The sequence below is a fragment of the Equus quagga genome, chromosome 10 (assembly GCF_021613505.1).
Source record: "Equus quagga isolate Etosha38 chromosome 10, UCLA_HA_Equagga_1.0, whole genome shotgun sequence".
NCBI lineage: Eukaryota > Metazoa > Chordata > Mammalia > Perissodactyla > Equidae > Equus > Equus quagga.
In genome coordinates this window covers 82424380-82449756 of record NC_060276.1, presented here as the reverse complement: position 1 = coordinate 82449756, position 25377 = coordinate 82424380, and the positions used below count along the sequence as shown (strand labels likewise).

Genomic DNA, 25377 nt, shown 5'->3' with positions numbered 1-25377 from the left:
TGTGGTCTCTGAACTCTGTTCCTTTCAAAGGTGGTTTTCAGAAGATACTCATCACAGGCACTGAGAAGACACCAGTCCTAAGGCACAATCTTAGTGGCCTACAGAACAGAGAATTTACTTGCAGTAGAAGAGTGCTAATCCTCATAACATGCTATTTTATACTTCAGTCCTTACAAGAATTGTGTGTGGTAGGGAAGACGAGTTCATTTTAGAAATGAGGATATCAAAGCTCAGAGAAGTAAGAGATCTTGCTCAAGGTCAAACAGCTAGGAAGTGACAGAGCTGAGACTCTGCTGCCTTCTCCACTAGTGGCCATTCTTCCCAGATTTCTGACATCCTCAAACAACACTTCCTGGACAAGTACGCAGTTTTTAAAGGACATGAACCTTGCCTAATTATGCAAAAGCAATTAAAAGAGAGCCAGAGGACAACCAGAGTCTTCTTTTTTTTTTATTGAGATGTAATTGACATACAACATTATGTTAGTTTCAGGTGTACAACATAATAATTCTACATTTCTATATATTGCAAAGTGATCACCACAATAAGACTAGTTAACATTTGCCACCATACATAGTTACAATATATAGTTATATGATAGTTCTTGTGATGAGCACTTTTAAGATTTACTCTCTTGGCAACTTTCAAATATGCCATAGAGTATTATCAACTACAGTCACCATGCTGTATATTACATACCCAGGACTTATTTATTTTATAACTGGAAGCTGGTATATTTGGACCCTCTTCATTCATTTTGCCCACTCTCACCCCCCACCTCTGGCAATCACCAATCTGTTCTCTGTATCTATGAGCTCAGTTTTTTCTAATAAGTAAGATCGTATGGTATTTGTCTTTCTCTGTCCGACTTAGTTCACTTAGCGTAATGCCCTCAAGGTCCATCCATGTTGTCACAAATGGCAAGATTTCTTTTTTTATGGCTGAATAATACTGTGTTGTGTATACATATATACACCACATTTTCTTTATCCATTCATCCATTAGTGGAAACTTGGGTTGTTTCCATATCTTGGCTATTGCAAACAATGCTGCAATGAACATGAGGGTGCATATATCTTTTCTAGTTAGTGTTTTCATTTTATTCAGATAAATACCCAGAAGTGGAATTGCTGAATCACATGGTAGTTCTATTTTTAATTTTTTTTATCCATATTGGCTGTACCAACTTACATTCCCTCCAACATGCACAAGGGTTCCCTTTTCAACATATCCTCACCAACACTTGTTATTTCTTGTTTTTGGTAATAGCCATTCTAACATGTGTGAGGTGATATCTCATTGTGGTTTTGATTTGCATTTCCCTGATGATTAGTGACATGAAGCACCTTTTCACGTACCTGTTGGCCATTTGTACGTCTTCATTGGAAAAATATCTATTCAGATCCTCTCCCCTTTTTTTAATTGGATTGTTTGGGTTTTTGCTATTGAGTTGTATGAGTTCTTTATATATTTTTGATATTAACCCCTCATCAGATATATGATTTACAAATAATTTTCCCCATTCAGTAGGTTGCCTTTTCATTTTGCTAATGAATTCCTTTGCTGTGCAGAAGATTTTAGTTTGATGTAGTCCACTTGTTTATTTTTGCTTTAGCTGCCTTTGCTTGTACTGTCAAATTCAAAAAATCATCACCAAGACTGATGTCAAGAAACTTACTGCCTATGTTTTCTTCTAGGAGTTTTATGGTTTCAGGTCTTACACTCAAGTCTTTAATTCATTTTGAGTTAATTTTTGCATATGGTGTAAGATAGTGGTCAAATTTCATTCTTTCACATGTGGCTATCCAGTTTTCCCAGCATCATTTATTGAAGAGACTGTTCTTTCTGCATTGTATATTCTTGGCTTGTCATAAATTAATTTACCATATATGCATGGGTTTATTTCTGGGCTCTCTATTCTGTTTCATTGATCTAAGCGTCTGTTTTTATACCGACACCATACTGTCCTGATGACTATGGCTTTGTAATATAGTTTGACATTAGGGAGTGTGATGCCTCCAGCTTCCTTCTTATTTCTTAAGCTTTAGCTATTCAAGGTCTTTTGTGGTTCCACACAAATTTTAGGATTGTTTGTTCTACTTCTGTAAAAAATGCCATTGGAATTTTGACAGGGATTGCATTGAATCTGTAGATTGTTTTGGGTAGAATGCACATTTTAACAATATTCATTCTCCAATCCATGAGCATGGAATAATTTTCCAATTACTTTTGTCATCTTCAATTTCTTTCATCAATGTCTTATAGTTTTCAGTGTAGCAGTCTTTCACTTCCTTGGTTAAATTTATTCATCAGTATTTTTTTCTATTTTATGCAATTGTAAATGGGATTGTTTTCTTTTTTTGTTTAAAGATTCTATTTTTTCCTTTTTCTCCCCAAAGCCCCCTGGTACATAGTTGTATATTCTTCGTTGTGGGTCCTTCTAGTTGTGGTATGTGGGATGCTGCCTTAGCGTGGTTTGATGAGCAGTGCCATGTCCGCGCCCAGGATTCGAACCAACGAAACACTGGGCTGCGTGCAGCAGAGCACGCAAACTTAACCACTCGGTCACGGGGCCAGCCACGGGGCCAGCCCCGGGATTGTTTTCTTAATTTCTCTTTTAGATAGTCTGTTATTAGTGTCTAAAAATGAAACAGGTTTTTTGTATCTGATTTTGAATCCTCTGACTGTATTGACTTTGTTTATTAGTTCTAACAGTTTTTTGGTGGATGTCTTTAGGGTTTTCTATATATAATATCATGTCGTCTGTAAATAGTGACAGTTTTACTCCTTCCTTTCTGATTTGGATGCCTTGTATTTCTTTTTCTTGCCTAATTTCTCTGGCTAGGACTTCTAATACTCTGTTGAATAAAAGTGGTAAGAGTGGGCATCCTCGTATTGTTCCTGATCTTAGAGTAATAGCTTTCAGCTTTTCACCATTGAGTATGGTGCTAGTTGTGGGCTTGTCATATATGGCCTTTATTATATTTAGGTACTTTCGCTCTATACCCACTTTGTTGAGTTTTTATCATAAATGGATATTGAATTTTGTCAAATGCTTTTTCTATGTTTATTGAAATGATCATATGATTTTTATCTTTCATTTTGTTAGTGTATTGTATCACATTGATTGACTTGTGGATAATGAACCATCCTTGCATCCTTGGAATAAATCTCACTTGAACATGGTGTATGATCCTTTTAATGTATTATTGAATTTGGTTTGCTAATATTTTGTTGAGAATTTTTGCATCTATCTTCATCAGGGATATTGGTCTGCAATTTTCTTTCCTTGTAGTGTCCTTGTGTGGTTTTGGTATCAGGGTAATGTTGGCCTCGTAAAATGAGTTTGGAAGTATTCCTTCCACTTCAATTTTTGGAAGAGTTTGAGAAGGATTGGTATTAATTCTTCTTTGACTGCTTGATGGACTTCAACAGTGAAGCCACCTGGTGCTGGACTTTTGTTTGTTGGAAGGTTTTTGACTATTGACTCAATTTCCCTACTAGTAATTGGTCTGTTCAGACTTTCTATTTCTTTGTGATTCAGTCTTTGTAGGTTATGTCTTTCCAGGAACTTATCCATTTTTCTAGGTTGTCCAATTTGTTGGCATATAATTGTTTATAGTCTCTTATGATCCTTTCTGTTTCTGTGGTATCAGTTGTAATGTCTCCTCTTTCATTTGTGATTTTATCTATTTGAGTCCTCTTTTTTTTTGCTTGGTTAGTCTAACTAAAGGCTTTTCAATTTTGTTTATCTTTTCAAAAAAAACAGGTTTAGTTTTATTGATCTTTTCTATTGTCCTTTTAGTCTCTGTTTCATTTATTTTCACTCTGGTCTTTGTTATTTCATTCCTTCTACTAACTTTGGCCTCCATTTGTTCTTCTTTTTATAGTTCCTTGAGTTAGGTTGTTTATTTGAGATGTCTCTTGTTTCTTGATGTAGGCGTTTATCGCTACAAACTTCCCTCTCAGAACTGCTTTTGCTGCATCCCGTAAGTTTTGATATATTGCATTTCCATTTTCATTTGTCTCACTGTATTTTTTGATTTCTTTGTTGATCCATTGGTTGTTCAGTAGCATGTTGTTTAATCTCCACATATCTGTGCATTTTCCAGTTTTCTTCCTGTAATTGATTTCTAGTTTCATATTATTGTGATTGAAAAAGATGCTTGATATGACTTCAATCTTTTAAAATGTATTAATATTTGTTTGTTGCCTAACATATTACTTATCCTGGAGAATGTTCCATGTGCACTTGAGAAGAATGTGTATTCTGTTGCTTTTGGATGGAATGTTCTGTAAATGTCTGTTAAGTCCATCTGGTCTAATGTGTCATTTAAGGCCAATGTTTCCTTACTGACTTTCTGTCTGGATTATCTATCCACTGATGAAAGTGGGGTATTAAAGTTCCCTACTATTATTGTATTGTTGTGTATTCCTCCCTTCAGGTCTATTAGTATTTGCTTTATATATTTAGGTGTTCCTATGTGGAGTGCATAAATATTTACAAATATTATATCCTCTTGTAGGATTATTCCCTTTTCATTATGTAATGACTTTGTCACTTACTACAGTCTTTGTTTTAAATCGATTTTGTCTGATATAAGCATAGCTACCTCAGTTTTTTTTTTTTTTTTGGTTTCCATTTGTATGGAATATCTTCTTCCATTCTTTCACTTTCAGTCTGTGTGCATCCTTATACAGTCACGCATCACTTAACAACAGGGATACATCCCGAGAAATGCATTGTTAGGTGATTTTGTTGTTGTACAAAAATCATAGAGTGTATTTACACAAACTTAGATGGTATAGCATACTACATACCTAGGCTACATGGTATAGCCTATTGCTCCTAGGCTACAAATTTGTACAGCGTGTTACTGTACTGAATACTCTAGGCAATGTAACACAATGCTAAGTATTTGTGTATTTAAACATATCTAAACAGAAAAGTTACAGTAAAAATATGGTATAAAAGATAAAAAATGATACACCTGTATAGGGCACTTAACATGAATGGAGCTTGCAGGACTGGAAGTTGCTTTGGGTGAGTCAGTGAGTTTGTGATGAGTGAATGTGAAGGCCTAGGACATTACTGTACATTATTGTAGACTTTATAAACACTGTACCCATAGGCTACACTAAATTTATAAAAAATATTTTTCTTTCTTCAATAATGAATTAACCTTAGCTTACTATCACATTTTTACTTTAGAAACTTTTTAATTTTTTAAAAATGTTTTGACTCTTTTGTAGTAACGCTTAGCTTAAAACACAAACACATTGTACAGCTGTACAAAAATATTTTCTTTCTTTATATCTTTATTATATAAGCTTTTTTATATTTTTAAAATTAATTTCTTTTTGCTTTTTAAACTTTTTTATTAAAAACTAAGAGACAAACACACACTACATCCTAGGCCTACATGGGGTCAGGATCATCAATATCACTGTCTTCCACTTCCACATCTTGTCCCCCTGGAAGGTCTTCAGGAGAAATAACATGCATAGAGCAGTCATCTCCTATGTTAACAATGCTGCACTCTTCTGGAATACCTCCTGAAGGACCTGCTTGACACTCTTGAGGAAGTGTCACTCTTTTCAGAAATATGTCCATGGTGGTTTGCTTTGTATGTTTCTTTTTTCATAATAGATTTGTTTGTAAGCAGATAATGCACCATGAACATTCCTCTCTATTAATGAAAACCTTTCAGCATTGGGGACCACGTTTTCAAACTTTTTAAGGAGCTTGTTGAGGTCTGCAAAAGCTTCTGCTAAACCCTTCATTGTGATTTTTCTTGTAGGTTCTTCTTTTTCTGTTCCTGAAGTTTCCTTTTCTCTTCCCTTACAATTTCCTTTTCTCCTGCCTCTTCTTCAACTTTGCATTCCTGTTCCAGTTCCAACAACTCCTCATTAGTCAATTCCACAGAAACCACCTGTAGGAGTTCCTCAATGTCATCCTCATCCACACCCGAGTTAAAGATTTTTGCCATCTACCACAGCCTTGTTGATTTTTTGCAACCTCCTCATTCTTGGCAAGCCCTTTGAAGTCATGGATGAACCTCTTGAGTATCTTCTTCCAAATGCCATACATACAGTCTTTGGTGACATCACCCCAAGCCCAAGCAAGGTTCTCAATGCAGTCATAGATACTGTTATACTTCCAGAGTTGCATCAGTGTCTTCTTGGTGTCTTCCTCAGTTGCAGCAATAACCAGAGCAAAAGTCCTTCTCAGGTAGTAGGCCTTAAAAGCTGCCGCAACTCCTTGATCCATTGTTTGGAGGGAGAAACACGATTTTGATATTGGGTGAAGATCATCAATTAAAGGAAAACGTCTGGGAGCATTAACAACAATAAGCAAAATCTTGAAAGTTACGTCAGTCTCCAAGCAGCAGTTCTCTATTTCATTGGTATGGCAATACAGGAGGGCATCTTGGAAGAGGAGCTGTGTCATCCCTGACTTCTTATTGCTCCTGTAGTACACTGGAAGTGTGTGCTTATTGATATGCTTGAAGGCCATGAGATTCTCACTGTGCCAGATCACAAAGAGTTTCCATTTGTAGCCTGCAACATTGCGCCCAAGCAAAATTGTTATCTTCTCCTTAAAAGCCTTGAAACTTGGCATTGACTTGGCCTCCTTATAGATGAAAGTCATTTCAGGCATCTGTTTCCAGAATAGGGAGGTTTTATCTATGTTGAATATTTGCTCTGGCAAGTAATTTTCCTCACAATCAGCTTTTCTAGAGTTTCCAAAAATTTTTCAGCTGACTTCACATCAGCACTTGCAAACTTACCACTCACTTTCCCATTATGTAATGAATAATGATTCTCAAATTGTTTAAACTACCCAGAGCTAGCAGTAAATTCAACATTATAGTCAGGTCCAGTCTTTTCTTTCAACATTTCAATAAACTTTTTGCTTTGGCCATTATCATCATGGTGCTGAGATTGATATGCTTCTGTGTCTGGTCTTTAATCCAGGTCATTAGAAATTTCTCCACATCTAGAGAAGGGAACCCTTGTTCACTGCTGGTGGGAGTGCAAACTGGTGCAACCACTATGGAAAGCAGTATGGAGTATCCTCAGAAAATTAAGAATAGATCTACCATATGATCCAGCTATGCCACTGCTGGCTATTTATCCAAAGAAGTTGAAAACACAAAGGCATAAAGATACCTGCACCCCTATGTTCATTGCAGCATTATACACAATAGCCAAGACTTGGAAACAACCTAGGTGCCCATCAAGGGACGAATGGATAAAGAAGATGTGGTATTTATACACAATGGACTACTACTCAGCCATAAGAAATGATGAAATTCGGCCATTTGTGACAACATGGATGGACCTTGAGGGTATTATGCTGAGTGAAATAAGTCAGAGGGAGAAAGTCAAATACCATATGATCTCAATCATAAGTGGAAGATAAAAACAACGACAAACAAACACATAGCATTGGAGATTGGATTGGTGGTACCCTAGGGGAAGGGGGGAGGAGGGAGGGCAAAAGTGGTGATTAAGCTCACATGTGAGGGGATGGACTATAGTTAGTTTTCGGGTGGTGAACATGATGTAATCTACACAGAATTCAAAATATATTATGATGTACATCTGAAAACAAACAATAAATGAAAAAAAGAAAAAAATTATATTAAAAAAATAATAGAAGTTTCTCCACATCTGATAGAGGCCCTTCTCAAATTTTTGTTAGTCTCATTGCCTTCCAAAAAGCAGATCCTTTAACAGCTTCCGTCACTTTGTTCCTATTCTTCAAGATTGTAGCTTTGGTGGAATGGGACATGCCTGACTCACAAGCAATAAACCATTACTGATTTTCCACCTTTGTAATCCTTAATCACTATTAATTTTGCTTCCTGGTCAATCACTCAATATGGCCTCTTACTGGAAACGTTAACAGTGGATTTTGTACACTTAGGGGCCATGATGAATGAAACCACATAAGATTAAATCAAGCATAAGAGTAAATGATGCAATCAAGAGACATAGTAAACATGAGATGTATGAGCCTGCTGCCTTCATAACATGGCATACTATTTTATAGTAAACCTTTTTTATAAATAGAAAGAGTACATTCTAAGATAATAACAAAAAGTATAGTATAGCAAATACATAAACTAGCAACATAGTCATTTATTATCTTTATCAAGTATTATGTAGTTTACATAATTGCATGTGCTATACTTTTATATGACTGGCAGTGCACTAGGTTTGTTTACACCAGCATTACCAGAAACTCTTCAGTAATGCATTGCACTATGATGTTACAATAGCTACAACATCACTGGGTGATAGAAATTTTTCAGCTCCATTATAATCTTATAGACCACTGTCATATATACGGTCTGTTGTTCACTGAAATGTCATTATGTGGCTCAGGAATGTATCTGAAGTGAGTCTTTTGTTGGCAGCATTTATATAGGTCTTGCTTTTTTAACATTCAGCCACCCTATGTCTTTTGATTGGAGAAATTAGTCCATTTACATTTAAAGTAAATATTGATAGAAATGTACTTATTGCCATTTTGTTAATTGTTTTCTGGCTGTTTTGTGGTTCCTCTGTTCCTCTGTTCTTCTTCTCTTGCTCTCTTCCTTTCTGATTTCATGATTATCTGTAGTGATATGCTTAGATTCCTTTTTGTTTCTCTTGCGTTTACCATAAGCCTTACATATAACAACTTATATTTATGAGTATTTTAAATTTGATAACAACTTAACTTTGAGTGCATTCTAAAGCTCTACATTTTTACTCTCCCAACCACATTTTATGTTTTTGATTCCACAATTTACATCTTTTTATTTTGTGTATGCCTTAACAAATTATTGTAGTTATAGTTATTTTTACTGCTTTTATCTTTTTTTTAAAGATTTTTTTTTCCTTTTTCTCCCCAAAGCCCCCCAGTACATAGTTGTATATTCTTCATTGTGGGTCCTTCTAGTTGTGGCATGTGGGATGCTGCCTCAGCATGGTTTGATGAGCAGTGCCATGTCCACGCCCAGGATTCGAACCAATGAAACACTGGGCTGCCTGCAGCGGAGCGTTCGAACTTAACCACTCAGCCATGGGGCCAGCCCCCAACTGCTTTTATCTTTTAACCTTCATACTAGTGTTATAAGTGATTAGTCCACCATCTTTACAACATTAAATTATTCTGAATTTTACTATATGCTTATCTTTACCAGTGAGAATTATACTTTCACATGTTTTCCTGTTACTAATTAGTACCCTTTTATTTCGGCTTAAAGAAGTCCCTTTAACATCTTTTATAAGGCTAGTCTAGTACTGACGAACTCCTTTAGCTTTTATTTGTCTGGAAAACTCTTTACCTCTCCTTCAATTCTGAAGGACAACTTTGGCCTAGTCGAGTATTCTTTGTTGGAAGTTTTTTTCTTTCAGCACTTTGAATATATTGTGTCACTCCTTTCTGGCCTGCAAAGTTTCTGCCAAAAAGATCTGCTGATAGTCTTATTGGGGTTCCCTTGTACATAACAAGTTGTTTTTCTCTTGCTGCTTTTAAGATTCTCTCCTTGTCTTTAAGTTTTGACATTTTAATCATAATGTGTCTTGGTGTTGATCTTTTTAGGTTCCTCTTATTTGGAGCTCTCTGGGCTTCCTGGATCTAGATGTCTTTCCTTTTCTGGTTAGGAAATTTTTCAGTCACTATTTCTTCAAATAAGTTTTCTGCCTCTTTCTCTCTCTCTTCTCCTTCTGGGACCCCTATAATGCACATGTTAGTCTGCTTGATGTGGTCCCATAAGTCCCCTAAGCGATCTTCACTTTTTTTTATTCTTTTTTTCTATTTGCTGCTCTGATTGGATGAGTGCTATTGCCCTGTCTTCGAGTTCACTAATCCTTTTTCATGCTTCATCTAGTCTGCTTTTGATCCCCTCTAGTGTATTTTTCAGTTCAGTTATTATATTCTTCAGCAATCTGACATACTTGGTACTTTCTTATATTTTCTCTCTCTTTGTTGAAGTTCTCCCTGTGTTCATCCATTCTTCTCCCAAGCCCAATGAGCATCTTTATGACTGTTAAAGACGGTAAATCACTTATCTCTGTTTCATTAAGGACTTTTCCTAAGGTTTTATCTTGTTCTTTTTTGGGAACATATTCCTATGTTTCTTCATTTTACTTGACTTTCTGTGTTGATTTCTATGCCTTAGATGAAACAGCCACCTCTCCCAGTTTTGAGGGAGTGGCCTTGTATAGGGGATGAACCTTATCATTCAACCCTGCCCTAGCTTTTAGTTGCTTCTCAAACTTTTGTGATTGCCCAAGTGGCCTATTTTATTTTTAGTGGCTCCCAGTGTTTAGGGTGTCCCAAGACCTGTCAGCATCCCAAAGGGGAGGATCTCAGTCAGCACCTAGATACAGGCTGACTGGAAACAAGATGCTTAGGCAGCAACTTTTAAAGCATGCAAATATATACAGTCCTGTGGGACTGCAGGCATAAGTCCCACTGGCCACCAGAGCTGGGTGACCTAGAGTTGTGTGGCAGTCACAAAAACTGGGGCACCAGACAAGTGTACAAGTTCCTTTCTGAGAGATGCCAGTAACTTGGAGTGAGTCAGAGGGAGAGCACAAAGATGGGGTCTGCCAGCCTCTGTCTCCAGAGAGCACCTTAGTAGGCTCCTAGATGTGTGCCAGAACAGAAGCCTGCCCTTCAGGCTGAAGCTCCAGGACAAGCAAATAGGCCTCTTTCAAAGAAAGACTGGGGGTGTGTCTCAGTCTGCTGTGTGTGCTGTGCCCTGGGGGTGGTCACTGGCCAAGAACTGTCTCTCCAGTTGTTATGGTCCCATGGGAACCAGTAATGTAAGCCCTGCTGGGCAACATAGCCAGGCAATCAAGAATTGTCCCCTTGGGCAGTGGGCACACAAAATAAGGGCACCAGACATAAAAACCAGGGCACCACATGTGTGTGAGTCTCCCCTCCAGGAGTTACTGGCGCTCTGGAGCATGGCAGCAGGAGAGCACAAAGATAGCACCTGCTCTCTGAGGTCTCTGGAAAGGATTACAGTTGGCCCTTATATGTGTGTTTAATTAGAAAGCTGACCCTCAGGCTGCAGCTATGATGATAAGCTAATAGGCCTCTTTCACAGAAAGACTGGGCTTCTCAAACTATTGCTTCTTGCTGTGCCCTGGGGATGGTAGCCAATTAAGAACTCTTTCTCCATTGGTTACAGTCCGTGGGACATGTAAGCCTTAGTCCTGCTGGCCACCAGAGCCAGGCAATCTATAGGTGTTCCCTGTCAGCAGCTGCAAAAGTAGGGGTGCCAGTTGAAGGTACAACCTCCTTTCTGGAATATACCAGTAAGCTGGAGTGAGGCAGAGGGAAAGTGCAAAGATGATGTTCACTGGCCTCCATTCCCTGAGAGTATCTCCATAGGCCCCTACATGTGTGCCAAACCAGAAGCCTGTCCTTCAGGTCAAAGCTCCTGGACAAGCAAATAGGCCTCTTTCATAGAAAGACTAGAGATGTGTCTCAGCCTGCTGCCTGTGCAGTGCCCTGGAGGTGGTAGCTGGCCAAGTACTATCTCTCCAGTTGTTACAGTGTTGTGGGACTCAGAAACTCCAGCCCCAGTGGTCACCAGAGCTAGGTGATCAAGGAGTGTCTCCTGAGAGGCAGCCACAAAAACCAGGGCAACAGACATAAAAACCAGTGCACCAGATGCATGTAAAACTCCCTTCTGGAAGATACTGGTGCTCTGGAGTGTGGCAGAGAGCGAGTACAAAGATGGCACTTGCCCTCTGAGGTCTCTGGAAAGAATTACAGTTGGCCTTTAGATGTGTGTTTAATTAGAAGCCTGCTCTTTCAGGCTGCAGCTATGAAGATAAGCTAATAGGCCTCTTTCACAGAAAGACTGGGCTTCTTAGACTGTGCCCTAGGAGTGGTAACTGGTTAAGAACTCTTTCTCCATTGGTTTCAATTCTGTGAGACCCATGAGCATATGTCCCACTGGCCATCAGATCCAGGCAATCTAGAGGTGTACCCTGGGGGAAACTGGAAAAATCAGGGCACCCAAGGGTACAATCTCCTTTCCAGGAGATGCTGGTGAACTCAAGCAAAGCAGGAGAGTGAAAAGATGGTGACCACCTGCTGGAGTGAGGCAGAGGGAACCAGAATCTTCTAAGAAGAAGCTCATACTTTTGTTTCTTCTTGCCTAGAATAATCAGTTTGAGAAAAACATCTAAAAGGCTAGAAAGTCTAGATCAGGGTTTCTCAACATCTGCACTACTGATATTTTGGGCCAGATAGTTCTTTGTGCTATCCTGTGTATTGTAGAAGGTTTAGCAGAATCTGAAGCCTCTGCTTACTAGAAACCTGCAGCACAATCTCTCCCCCAAGTTGTAACAATCAAAAATGTCTCCAAGGCCAGCCCCATGGCCTAGTGGCTAAGTTCAGTGTGCTCTGCTTTGGCAGCCCAGGTTTGGTTCCTGGGTGTGGACCTATACCACTCGTCTGTCAGTGGCCTTGCTGTGGTGGCAGCTCACATACAAAAAGAGGAAGATTGGCAGCAGATGTTAGCTCAGATGAATCTTCCTCAGCAAAAAAAAAAAAAAAAAAAAGTCTCCAGATATTGTCAAATGTCTCCTGGGGGGCGGGGGAGGCAAAATCACCCCTAGTTGAGAACTGCTAGTTTAGAGGCATGGTTCTATTGTAGCTAAAGAGCATGGTTTTTGCAGAATTATGTATGAATCAAGACTTTTGTACTGGCTGCATGACCTTGGGCAAATCACTTCACTTTTCTGAACCTCACTTTCTTCATACGTAAATGGGGTCAGTGAGGCCTGGTTTAGTGTTGTTGGAAGGATTAAATGAGATCATGTATATAAAACACCCAATAAATAGTGGAAATAATAATGTGTTAATATTATTAACCATTATTAATTAACAAAGATTACAAATTCCTAGGAAATGATGAATGAGGAAGAGAGAAGTTTTCTTAAGGGTAGACTCAACTTATTTCTTTAATTGCCCGTACTGTCATAAGAGAGTTCAGCTTTTTCCATCTAGTAGGCCCCACCAATTAAGAACCATGAAAGAGTCTTAATTTTTTCTCTCAAAGACTCCATAGCCAGATTTGGAAAGGCAGGATACTGAGCTCTATAGAATTTGTGGAATGTGTATGATCTATTTTGGGGTAAGCGTCTCTGAGATTTCTGTCTATGTATATGCACAGTCAAGCATGAATCCACCCCTTAGAAGTCAAGTTCTCTAAGTTTCAAGAAGATGAGAAGAGTCTTACCGTAGAATTACACCAGAGACATCGGAAGTCTTGAAGTCTTTGGTAACTGCCACAGTTCTCATGACATACTGCACACTGAGAACTGATAGATATGTTTCCTTCTACCCATTGATGGGGCATAGTCTTCTGAAGGGAGAAAAAGATAAGAGGTACAAGTTAGAGATATAAGGAGAGGAAGGGCCAGCTGGAATAACTGTACTACCCAGTGGAGGCCATTAGGTAACCCCAAGGAAGTTCTTCATGGTCCTGCCCTCCCCTCTCCAATGCTAGTGACCAATGACAGGCGGGAGTGGGAGGCTTTCATTATTCTAGATTGGTTGGATCATGAGCCTGGGGAAGAAGCCTACTTGGGTTGTCTGGAGACAGGAAGAGGTCTTTCTTCTGCTGTCTGTCCTGGCTGAATGGGAAATGGAAAAGGGTGATTGTGAGAGAGCATGGTTGGTACTCACTACTTCATCTGCAGGCAGGAGAAGGTCATCAGTGATGGACAAGGTATTCCACTTGCAGTCTTTGCTTGCTCTCAAAGCACATAATTTGTGAGACTTAACTTTGCACACTGTGAAAAGAGGAATTAAAAAGATGGATGTGAAACCAGTGACAATAAAGATTACAATTCCCTTCTCAAAGCTGCTCTGAAAGTTAGAACCTAGATGCATCTAAAAAGTTCTGACCCACTTCCAAAGGCATCTTTTCCATATGATTCAGTTCCTTTTTATTCTTACTGGCTAAATTTCTTACTATCCAACTTGAACGGAAATTGATGGTAAGAATGAGGTGATTTCTGTTTTTCCAACCCTTGTTGCTGTATTGTTTGATCCTCCCAGACCCAAACCTCCATTTTGATTCACAAGAATTCCCCCTTATGCCAGTATCATCCCATCTCCTTTCCTCAGTTTATTGTGTGTCTGGGTTAACCTCACACTACAGTCAGTGACCTAGTATGAATCAGTGATACTAAAGCCACACGAGCTCCTTCGTCCCTATCTCCTCTCACTGAGCTCTACTTCATAAAGGAATCAGAAAGTTACCTTCACAGATGATAACATCTCTAGATAAGGCAGGAATGCCCTCCCGACAAACATTGCAGTGCTGGGTCTGAGGGCTGTAGCTGAAGTACCAATAGTGCATTCCAACAAGGAAAGGGTTGTTTTCTGCTGCAGGTATCTAAAATAAATCAAAGAGGAGAGAGAATAGAGAGTCAATCATAGAGACAGATTTGGGAAGGCCAGACAATCTGCTGCTAAGGCTGAAATGGCCACCTATATAGGTGTCAGAGCATATGAAGAGGAAGAATGAAAGTTGGAGCCAATAGCTAACAAATCTCCCACCTCTATTTTTTCCTAGTGGTTTGGAAAGGGAAAAAGAATAGGGGGATAGATCCTGGAATAGTAGCTTAAGGCAGGAGCAGTGATCTTTATATGGCTTGGCCAAACCCCTGCATTGGTTTAGTCTAAGCTAAACTAGTTCTGTTAGTCTTGGCCTTCGCTCTCTTTGAGTAGTCAGCAAAGAGTAACTTGGAAATTCAGTGATATCCAAGTCCTCTGGCCAGGCAAAAAAGAGAGGAGGCAGGGCACTGACTCTGGGCTAAGGAATGTTGTCAGGCTTTAGCTACCTCCTGGAGATATACATTCCCCTTCCTGGCCCTACTGCTGCCCGGTGAGCAGAGCATTGCATTACCCGGACAACAGTTACATCTCTGGGACTTCTTGCCCAAGCATTCTTTTCTGAATACCATGCTCTGGCTGCCTATAGCAGTTTCCTAGTTAATCAATTTAATTCATTCAAAATTCATTAAACAAATATACACTAAGTAACAACTATGTGCTCGGCACTTTTCAACCACTGAGGCTATAGTGATGAAAAAGACAGTCTTTGCCCTCACGGAATGGCATTCTGTTTGGTGTCTTTTTCATGGTATTGAATTTGACATTTACTGTTAACCTGCCTGTAAATGCTGCATTTGTTTATCACAGCCTGACTCTCATGACTGTGGAACAGGCACAGGGTACACCGGAAACTAGTTTGGGGACTGAAAGGAGAAGGGAAGGGGTGGGCACCAAAAACTCCACAGCTTGTTCTGGGTGTGCATTCCACAGGACTCTTCTACCTTTTCTCTAATTCCTGTGAATGTTTGATTTTTTTTCCTTCCCTGCACTCCTCTGGAGTGTATACATAGGTGTACACATTCAGCTTTTTATTCTTGATGTTATAATGGGTCGGTTGTGTAAAGGCATGATAAGATTTTAAAAAGAACTATATATCTTCCCTGAAGCCAGCTGACAGTGGTCCATTAGAGAGAGAGAGAACTGTTGAGGGCTCTGGCACATTAAGTGTTCAACTTTGATCAGTTTGCATGAATTAGCCATCTAAAACGTAGCCTGCACACAGCGCTCTCTGATCCCTTCTTCCCCCTCTGGCATGCTAGCTATGTGCTAAGCTGCTGTTGGATTGACCAGGAAGCTTCTGGAAGGAAAAGCTACTTTGATGAGCTAAAGGCTTACCTGGTCTGAGATCACTTTGTGATTGCAATGTTTATTGTATGCTGAGACCCTGGCAAAGTTCTAAGAAGATCAGAGTAGAGGGTGGAGGGTCCTTAGGGAGTGACAGAGTCTTGGCTTTGGCACTCTGAGCTCCTAGTACCTTTCTACTTCCCAAGCCACTGGATTATAACTCTACAAGTACCTTCCTTATAACCCCCTTCCGTCCTCCAATAATTACTAAGAACCTACTTTGTGTCATCTACGAAGTTAGATGGAGATACAGAGATGAAGAGGCATAGTTCTTCCCCTCAAGGAGCTCAGAGTCATAGCTCATGGAGGAGACAACTTTTTAAACAGATCATTCCAGTATAGAGCGACAAGTCAGCTCTCCTAGAATGTGCAAGGTTCTACAGGACAAATGGAAGAAATGAAGAACTCTGCCTGGGTAGAATATTGAATTTCATGGTCCACTTAGCTACAGAATATAAAAGAATATATAAAATGGACATTGTTCTGGTTCAGCAGTTGAGAAGATGGGATTTATATTTCTTACATGCATCCTATTCTATAAGGAAACTGATGCATCCAACCCTGGATGAGTATGTGTTATATGATGAATTGTGTTCCCCCCAAAAATATGGTCAAGTCCTAACCCTGGTACCTGTGAATATGACTTTATTTGAAAATAGGGTCTTTACAGATGTAGCCAACTTAAGATGAGGTCATAATGGATTAGAGTGGGTCCTAATCCAATGACTGGTGTCTTTATTAAGAAGGGGGAAATTTAGACACAGACACAGGGCAGAGTACCATATGGTGACAGAGGCAGAGATTAGAGTGATTTGTCTACAAGCCAAGGAATGCCTGCAATTACCAGAAGCTAAGAAGAGGCAAAGAAGGATCCTCCTCTAGAGCCTTCAGAAAGAGCATGGCCCTGCCGACACCTTGATTTTGGACTTCTAGACTCCAGAGCTATGAGAGAATAAGTGTCTGTTGTTTTAACTTAACCAGTTTGTCATAATTTGTTATGGCAGTCCTAGGAAACTAATACAGTATGTCATTACAGACCTGTCTAGTAGTTGACGCAGATTAAAAGTCCATTTCGAAGACAGATGGAAAGCTGTGGCATGTATATAAACCACTGATCTCTGAACGCTAAGGAAGGCAGTTTGACTTAAGGCTTTCAGTGTGTGGTTGTTGGGTTTTGTATTTGACTTTCATCCTCTCTAAACTACTTAGGTGAATACGTTCATGCAGAGACCATCACTCTAATCAGATTCTTTCCTGTTTTAGGGCAGCTAAGGCTATTTTCTGCATCTCCAGAATCTCTTTCAGGATAATCCAAAATCCAGATAGGCACATTAATTATTTGTATATTAGTTAAAGGAGATCTTGTTGGTCCAGGTGTTTTGTAAACTCTAAAGCATTATCCAAATGTGAGGACTTAATAATATTAAGTATTTGCAAAGGGCATAAAAGTCTCAGATGAAACATCTCATAAAGCATAAAATCTTCTAAAGCTGTATTCCCTTAAAGGTATCTTGTTTGTTGTGGCTTATGTGATGAAACGCTGTGTTTAGATAAAACAAATTCAGAGGTTTGTGCTGTAACTGGAACTCAATTGCTTTATTATATCAAGGTCTTGAGAATTACAGAATGTCAGGGCCTCCCAGGTTGGCCATCGGTAGGGTGACCATATCACCCAAATCAGGACACTTTCAACAGTGAAAGGGAAAGCTATTAGAAGGGAAAACCGTGTTCATCCCAGCGAATCACTATCCATGGAGATGCTATGCATGAGCTGGAGAGTCATTTAGCCAACTTGAATGTATTTGTTGACCTATAAATCTAGTTGTTTGGCTTAGTATCACTTAGTTGTCTGTCAGACTACCCCACAATCACAAGAGGTGAGGACTAGAGGAGAGAAAGAAGGTACTTAATTAGGCAGAATTTAAGATGTCTTTCCAAGGGCATGGATTAAAAGTTAAGAGATCTAAGATGTCAATTCTGCCACAATAAACTGTGTGATTTCAGGCAAGGCAACTGAACTCCTCTGAGGTTGAATTTTCTCATCCGCATAATGAAATCTTAGACTAATGAGCTTTTCAAGTTGAAAGGAATGCTAGACTTCATCTAGCCTACCCACTAAAAAAACTAATTTCTTTTTTTAAGTAAATTTTAAAAATTGAGGTATATTTGATAATTAAAAATTATATATATTTAGTTTGATGATTTGATATATGTATAGTGAAACAATCACCACACTTAAGCTAATTAATATATCCATCACCTCAGATAGTTACCACTTTCTTTTTTGTGTGTTGAGAGCACTTAAGATCTTCCCTCTTAGCAAATTTTAGTATGCAATAAATTATTGTTACTTATAGTTACAGTTTTGTACATTAGATCCCCAGAACTTATTCATCCTGCATAACTGAAACTTTGTACCCATTAACCAACATCTCCCCATTTTCCCCTCTCCTCAGCACTTGGTAACCACCATTCTACTCCCTGCTTCTATGAGTTTGACTATTTTAGATTCCACACATAAGTGTAATCAAGCAGTATTTGTCTTTCTGTGTCTAGCTTATTTAATTTAGCATAATGTCTTGCATGTTCATCCATGTGTTTGCAACTGGCAGGATTTCTTTCTTTTGTTTTTTTTTTGGTGAGAAAGATTTACCCTGAGGTAACATCTGTTGCCAATCTTTCCTCCTTTTTTTTTTTTGCCTGAGGAAAATTAGCCCTGAGCCAACATCTGTGCAAATCTTCCTCTATTTTTTGTATGTGGGATGCCTCCACAGCATGGGTAATGAGTGGAGCAGGTCTGCACCCAGGATCCGAACCGGCGAACCTGGGCCTCTGAAGAGGAGCATGCAGAACTTTAACCACTTGGCCACAGGGCCGGCCCCAGGATTTCTTTCTTTTTTAAGGCTGCACAACAATCCAGTGTGTGTGTGTATGTGTGTATGTATGTATGTGTATATATATATATATCTCTCACATTTTCTTCATCCATTCATCCATTGAGGAACATTTAAGTTGTTTCCATATTTTGGCTATTGTGAATAATGCTGAAATAAAAATGGGAGGACTGCTATCTCTTTGAGATCCTGATTTCATTTCCTTTGGATATATACCCAGAAGTAGGACTGCTGGATCATATGGTAGTTCTATTTTTAATATTTTGAGGAACCTCCATACTGTTTTCCATAATGGCTGTACCAATTTATGTTCCCACCAACAGTGCACCAGGGTTTCCTTTCTCTCCATCCTTGCCAGCACTTATCTCTTGTCTTTTTGATAACAGCCATTCTGAAAAGGGTGAGGTGATGTCTCATTGTTGTTTTGATTTGCATTTCTCTAATGATTAGTGATGCTGAGTACCTTTTCATGTAATTGCTAGCTATTTTTATGTCTTCTTTGGAAAAAAATGTCTATACAGGTCTTTTGCCCATTTATTTTCATTTTATTATTTTTTTTAGGAAGATTAGCCCTGAGCTAACATCTGCCACCAATCCTCCTCTTTTTTTGCTGAGGAAGACTGGTCCTGAGCTAACATCCGTGCCCATCTTCCTCTACTTTATATGTGGGACGCCTGCCACAGCATGGCTTGACAAGCAGTGCCTAGGTCTGCACCTGGGATCTGAACCAGCAAACACTGGGATGCTGAAGCACAATGTGTGAACTTCACCGCTGAGCCACCAGCCTGACCCCCAGGTCTTTTGCCCATTTAAAAATCAGATTATTTGTTTATTTGCTATTGAGTTGTAGGCATTCCTTATATATTTTGGATATTAACACATCAGATATATGATTTGCAAATATTTTCTCCCCTTCCCTAAGTTGCCTTTTCACTCTGTTGACTGTTTCCTTTGCTGTGCAGAAGCTTTTTAGTTTGATGTAGTCCCATTTGTTTATTTTTGCTTTTGTTTCTTGTGCTTTCGGTGTCATATCCAAGAAATTATTGCCCCAACCAATGTCAAGAAGCTTTTTCTCTGTTTTTTTTCCCCTAGTAGTTTTATAGTTTCAGGTCTTATGTTTAAGTCTTTAATCCAGTTTGAGTGGATTCTTGTATATGGTGTGAGATAAGGGTCCAACTTCATTCTTTTACGTATGGATATCCAATTTTCCCAATACCATTTATTGAAGAGACTATCCTTCCCCCATTTTGTGTTCTTGGTACCCTTGTGGAAATTCAGTTCACTGTAGAAGTGTGGGTTTATTTCTGTGCTCTCTACTTTGTTTCATTGGTCTATATGTCGGTTTTTATGCCAGCACAATACTGTTTTGATTACTATAGCTTTGTAATACATTTTGATATAAGGAAGTGTGATGCCTCCAGCTTTGTTCTTTCTCAAGATTGCTTTGGCTATTTGGGGTCTTTTGTGGTTCCATATGAATTTTAGGATTGTTTGTTCTATTTCTGTAAGGAATGTCATTGGGATTTTGATTGAGATTGCATTGAATCTGTAGCTCGCTTTGGGGAGTATGGACATTTTAACAACATTAATTCTTACAATCCATAAACAAGAGATACCCACCTATTTATCTATGTCTTCTTTAATTTCTTTCATCAATGTTTTATAATTTTCAGCATATAAGTCTTTTACCTCTTTGGTTAAGGTGATTCCTAAGTATTTTACTCTTTTTGTTGCTATTGTAAATGGGCTAGTTTTCTTAATTTCCCTTTGGAATAGTTTGTTGTTTGTGTATAGAAACCTGATTGATTTTTGTATGTTGATTTCGTATTCTACAACTTTACTGAATTCATTTGTTAGTTCTAACAACTATTTTGTTGAGTCTTTAGGTTTTTCTATGTGTATGATCATAACATCTGCAGAGACAATTTTACTTCTTCCTTTCTAATTTGGATGCCTTTTCTTTCTTTTTCTTGATTAATTGCTCTGGCTAGGATTTCCAGTACAATGTTGAAAACAAGAGGTGAGAGTAGGCATCTTGCCTTGTACCAGATCTTAGAGGGCAAGCTTTCAGTTTTTTTCCCATTGATTATGATGTTAGCTATGGCTTTTCATATATGGCCTTTATTATGTTGAGGTAAGATACTTTTATTCCTATTTTGTTGAAGGTTGTAATGATGAATGGGAGTTGAACTTTGCAAATGCTTTTTCTGAATTTATTGAGATGATCATGTGTGTTTTTCTTTCATTTTGTTAATGTGTTGTATCACATCGATTGATTTGCGTATGTTGAACCATCTTGCATCCCTGGGATAAATCCCTCTTTGTCACGGTGCATGATCCTTTTAACGTGTTATTGAATTTAGTTTGCTAGTATTTTATTAATGATTTTTGCATCATGTTTATCAGGGACACTGGCCTGTAGTTTCCTTTTCTTGTAGTGTCTTTGCCTGATTTTGGTATCAGGGCAGTGCTGGCCTCATAAAATGAGTTTGGAAGTGTTCTCTCATCTTCTATTTTTTGGAAGAGTTTGAGAAAGATTGGTATTAATTCTTTTTTAAATGTTTGGTAGAATTCACCCATGAAACCATCACGTCCTGGGCTTTTCTTTGTTGGGAGATTTTTGATTACTGATTCAATCTCCTTATCTGTTATTGGTCTGTTGAGGCTTTTTATTTCTTTCTGATTCAGTTTTAGTACTTTGTTTCTAGGAATTTATACACTTCTTCTATGTTACCTAGTTTGTTCACAATAGCTCCTCATGATCCTTTTTATTTTTGAGGCATCTGTTGTAATGTCTCCTCTTTCATTTGTGATTTTGTTTGAATCTTCTTTCCTTTTTCTTAGTTAGCCTAGCCAAGGGTTTGTCAATTTTGTTCATCTTTTCAAAAAAAAAACAACCTCTTAGTTTTGCTGACTTTTTATAATTTTTTTCTACTTGATTTAGTTCTGCTCTAATCTTTCTTATTTTCTTCCTTCTGATAACTTTGATCTTAGTTTGTTGTTTTTCTAGTTCTTTGAGGTGTAAAGTTAGGTTGTTTATTTGAGATCTTTCTTTTTTTTTTAAAGATTGTCACCTGAGCTAACATCTGTTGCCAGTCTTCTTTTTTTCTTGTTCTTGTTCTTCCCAAAACTCCCCAGTACATAGTTGTATATTCTAGTTGTAGATCCTTCTGGTTGTGCTATGTGGGACGCTGCCTCAGCGTGGCTTGATGGTGCTAGGTCCATGCCCAGGATCCGAACTGGTGAAACCCTGGGCCACCAAAGCAGAGTGTGTGAACTTAACCCCTCGGCCACGGGGCAGGCTCAGAGATCTTTCTTTTTTCAATGGAGGTGTTTATTGCTATAAACTTCCCTCTTATAACTGCTTTTGCTATATACCTAGGTTTTGATATATTGTGTTTTCATTTTTGTTTCTCTCAAGATACTTCTAAAACTCCCTTTGGATTTTCTCTTTGACCAAATGGTTGTTCAAGAGTATACTGTTTAGTTTCCACATATTTGTGAATTTTCCCATTTTCTTGCTGTTATTGATTTATGTTTCATTCCATTATGGTCAGAAGAGATACTTGGACTGATTTCCATTTTCTTAAATTTTTAAGACTCATTTTGTTACCTAACATGTTATCTATCCTGTAGGATGTTCCACATGTTATTGAGAAGAATTTGTCTTCTGTTGCTGTTGGGTAAAATTTTCTGTATATGTCAATTAGGTCCAGTTGTTCAATAGTGTTATTCAAGTCAGCTGTTTCTTTATTGATTTTCTATATGCATGTTCTATTCATTATTTTAAGTGGGGTATTGACGTCCCCTGCTGTTATTGTATTGATGTCAATTTCTGCCTTCAGATCTGGCATTATTTGCTTTATATGTTTGGATACTCTGATGTTGAGTGCATATATATTTATAATTGTTATATTTTTCTGTTCAATTGACACTTTTGTCATTATATAATGTCCTTCTTTGTCTCTAGAGACAGTTTTAGACTTAAAGTCTATTTTGTCTGATATAAGTATAGCCACCTCTGCTTTCTTTTGGTTACCATTTGCATCTTTTGGGGCCGGCCCCATGGCCGAGTGGTTAAGTTCACGCACTCTGCTTTGGTGGCCCAGGGTTTCACCAGTTCATATCCTGGGTGCGGACCTAGCATGGCTCATAAAGCCATGCTGAGGTTGTGTCCCACATAGCAGAACTAGAAGGACCTACAACTAGAATATACAACTATGTACTGGGGGGCTTTGGGGAGAAGAAGGGAAAAAAAAGATTGGCAACAGATGTTAGCTCAAGGCCAATCTTTAAAGAAAAAAGAAATATCTTTTTCTACCCCTTTACTTTCAGCCTATGATGTCTTTAATTCTAAAGTGAGTCTTTTGTAGACAGTATATTTCTGGATCTTGTTTTTTATCCATTCAGCCACTCTACACCTTTTGATTGATAAATTTAATCCATTTGCATTTAAGATAACTATTGGTAAGTGAGGACTTACTATTGCCATTTTGATAATCGTTTTCTGTATGTCTTGCAGTTGTTTTGATCCTCTCTTCCTCTCTTGCTGTCTTCCTTTGTTATTTGATTATTTTTTTTTATAGTGATTTGCTTTGGTTTTCTTCTCTTTATCTTTTGTGTATCTATTAGAGGTGTTTTTATTGTGGCTAGATTGAAGCTTGTGTAAAATATCTTGTAGTTATAACCTTCTATTTTAAGTTGTTAACAACTTAACTTCGATAGCATATAAAAATACAACATTCTTATTACTCCTTCCCAACATATATACTTTGTGTTCTTGTAGCCAGAGTTTGCTACTTTTTATATTGTGTGTCCATTGACAAATTTTTATCTACTAACTTTTATGTTAGGGTTAAAAGTAATTTATGCAGCACCTTAACCATTTTACATTAATCTGTATACATCCATATATTTACGTTTATCTGTGAGATTTATGCTTTCATATGCTTCCATGTTTAGCATATTTTTATTTCAATCTGAAGAACTCCCTTAAGCATTTCTTGTTAAGTAGGTCTAGTGTTGACAAACTCCCTCAGTTTTTGTTTGTTTGGGAAAGACTTTACCTCTCCTTCATTTTAAAGAATAATTATCAAGGTATAGTATTCTTGGATGTAAGTTTTTTTCTTTCAGTAATTTGATTATATCATCTCACTCTTTCCTGGTCTGTATGGTTTCTTTTGAGAAAACTGCTTATAGTCTATGGGGGTTCCCTTATATGTGATTAGTTGCCTATCTCTTGCTGCTTTCAAAATTCTCTCTTTGTTTTTGAATTTTGACAATTTAATTACAATGTGTCTCTGTATAGTCTTCTTTGAGTTGATCTCATTTGGAGATTTTTGAGCTTCACGAATCTGGATGTCCATTTTCCTCCCAAGATTTGAGAAGTTTTGAGCCACTATTTCTTTAAATAGCTTTCTGCCCCCTTTCTCTCTCTCTCTCTCTGTCTCTCTCTCTCTTCTCCTGGGACTCCCGTAATGCATATATTGGTTTGTTTTTCTTCACACATTTCTTTCTTTTTTTTCCATCTGACTGAATTTTCCCCCTCTCATCTGAATTTCAAATGACTTGTTTGCAGATTCTTTCTTCTGCTTGGCCAAGTCTGTTGTTGAAGATCTCTATTGCATTTTTCATTTCGTTCATTGCATTCTTCAGCTTCAGAATTTGTTTGGTTCTCTTTTATGATTTCTGTCTTTTTGTTGAACTTCTCATTTTGTTCATGTATTATTTTCCTGATTTCATTGAGTTCTCCATCTTTGTTGTCTTGTAGCTCACTAAGCTTCCTTAAAGCAATTAATTTGAATTCTTTTTCAGGAAATTAATAGATCTCTATTTCTTTGAGGTTAGATATAATAATTTCTAGAAAATTATTGTAATTCTTTGGTAGTGTCATGTTTCCTCAATTTTTTGTCTGTTTCTGGTAGCCTTGTGTTGATGTCTGCACATTTGAGGGAGCAGTCACCTTTTCCAGACTTTGTGGACTGTCTTCAGGGGTAAAAACTTTTACCTATAGGTAGATGTGAGGGTGCCAACTGAGTTGGATATGGCAGCTCCAGATCCAGGGTGTGTAGAAGCAGTTCTGGCTTCAGGGAGGGCACAGCAGCATAGTCTCTGTGGAACTTCATCAGCTGAGGCCAGTGCTGGCAAAGACTGAAGGGGACCCCAGTGGCCAAAGCTGTGGGTTTCCACAGTGGTGGTAAAGGCTGTTGGGTTCCTTGGTGGTGAAGGCTGCTTGGTCCTCCTGGTCTCCTTTTCCTTCACAGGTGGAAGTCATTGCTAAGGGCATCCCTCTTGTTGCTGGGTCCAGCACATGGGCACACGTGTGGTAGCAGTGGTGCCATGATCAGGGTTGCAAGTGCATTTTGGGGGGCAATGGTGTTGGTATCTGGGGTCTAGGCATTTGCAGAGTGGCCATAGCACCAGGGTTGGAGCTTGGGGGCATCTAGGAAAACTGCAGTACCTGGGACTTGGACACAGGTGCATTCATCACAATAGTGGCCCTAGTGTGTGAGGCATGGAGGTATGCTGAATGGCCATGGAGCTTGGGTCCAGGCTATGTGTATGGTTGCAGGAGGGGGGTTGTGGCTCTGGTCGGGGGGGGCAGGATGCAGTGGCAGGAGCATTGGTGGGGGGGCAGGCAGCAGCACGTCTCCAGTGAGAGTGCAACAGTGGCAGTTTCTCTGGAGGGTGCTGCGGCAGCTCTTTCACGGT

At 38.6% G+C, this 25377-nt stretch overlaps 1 protein-coding gene across 1 annotated transcript in view; it reads right to left on the bottom strand.

Moving 5' to 3' along the window:
* DGKK (diacylglycerol kinase kappa) overlaps positions 1-25377 on the bottom strand; it is a 112395-nt gene that overhangs the window by 35527 nt on the left and 51491 nt on the right. Inside the window, exons 5-7 of the mRNA XM_046672625.1 lie at positions 14291-14426; positions 13712-13818; positions 13263-13385 (exon numbers count right to left, since the gene is read on the bottom strand). Of these exons, the coding sequence (XP_046528581.1) occupies positions 13263-13385; positions 13712-13818; positions 14291-14426 (366 nt within the window). The remainder of the gene's footprint in view (positions 1-13262; positions 13386-13711; positions 13819-14290; positions 14427-25377) is intronic.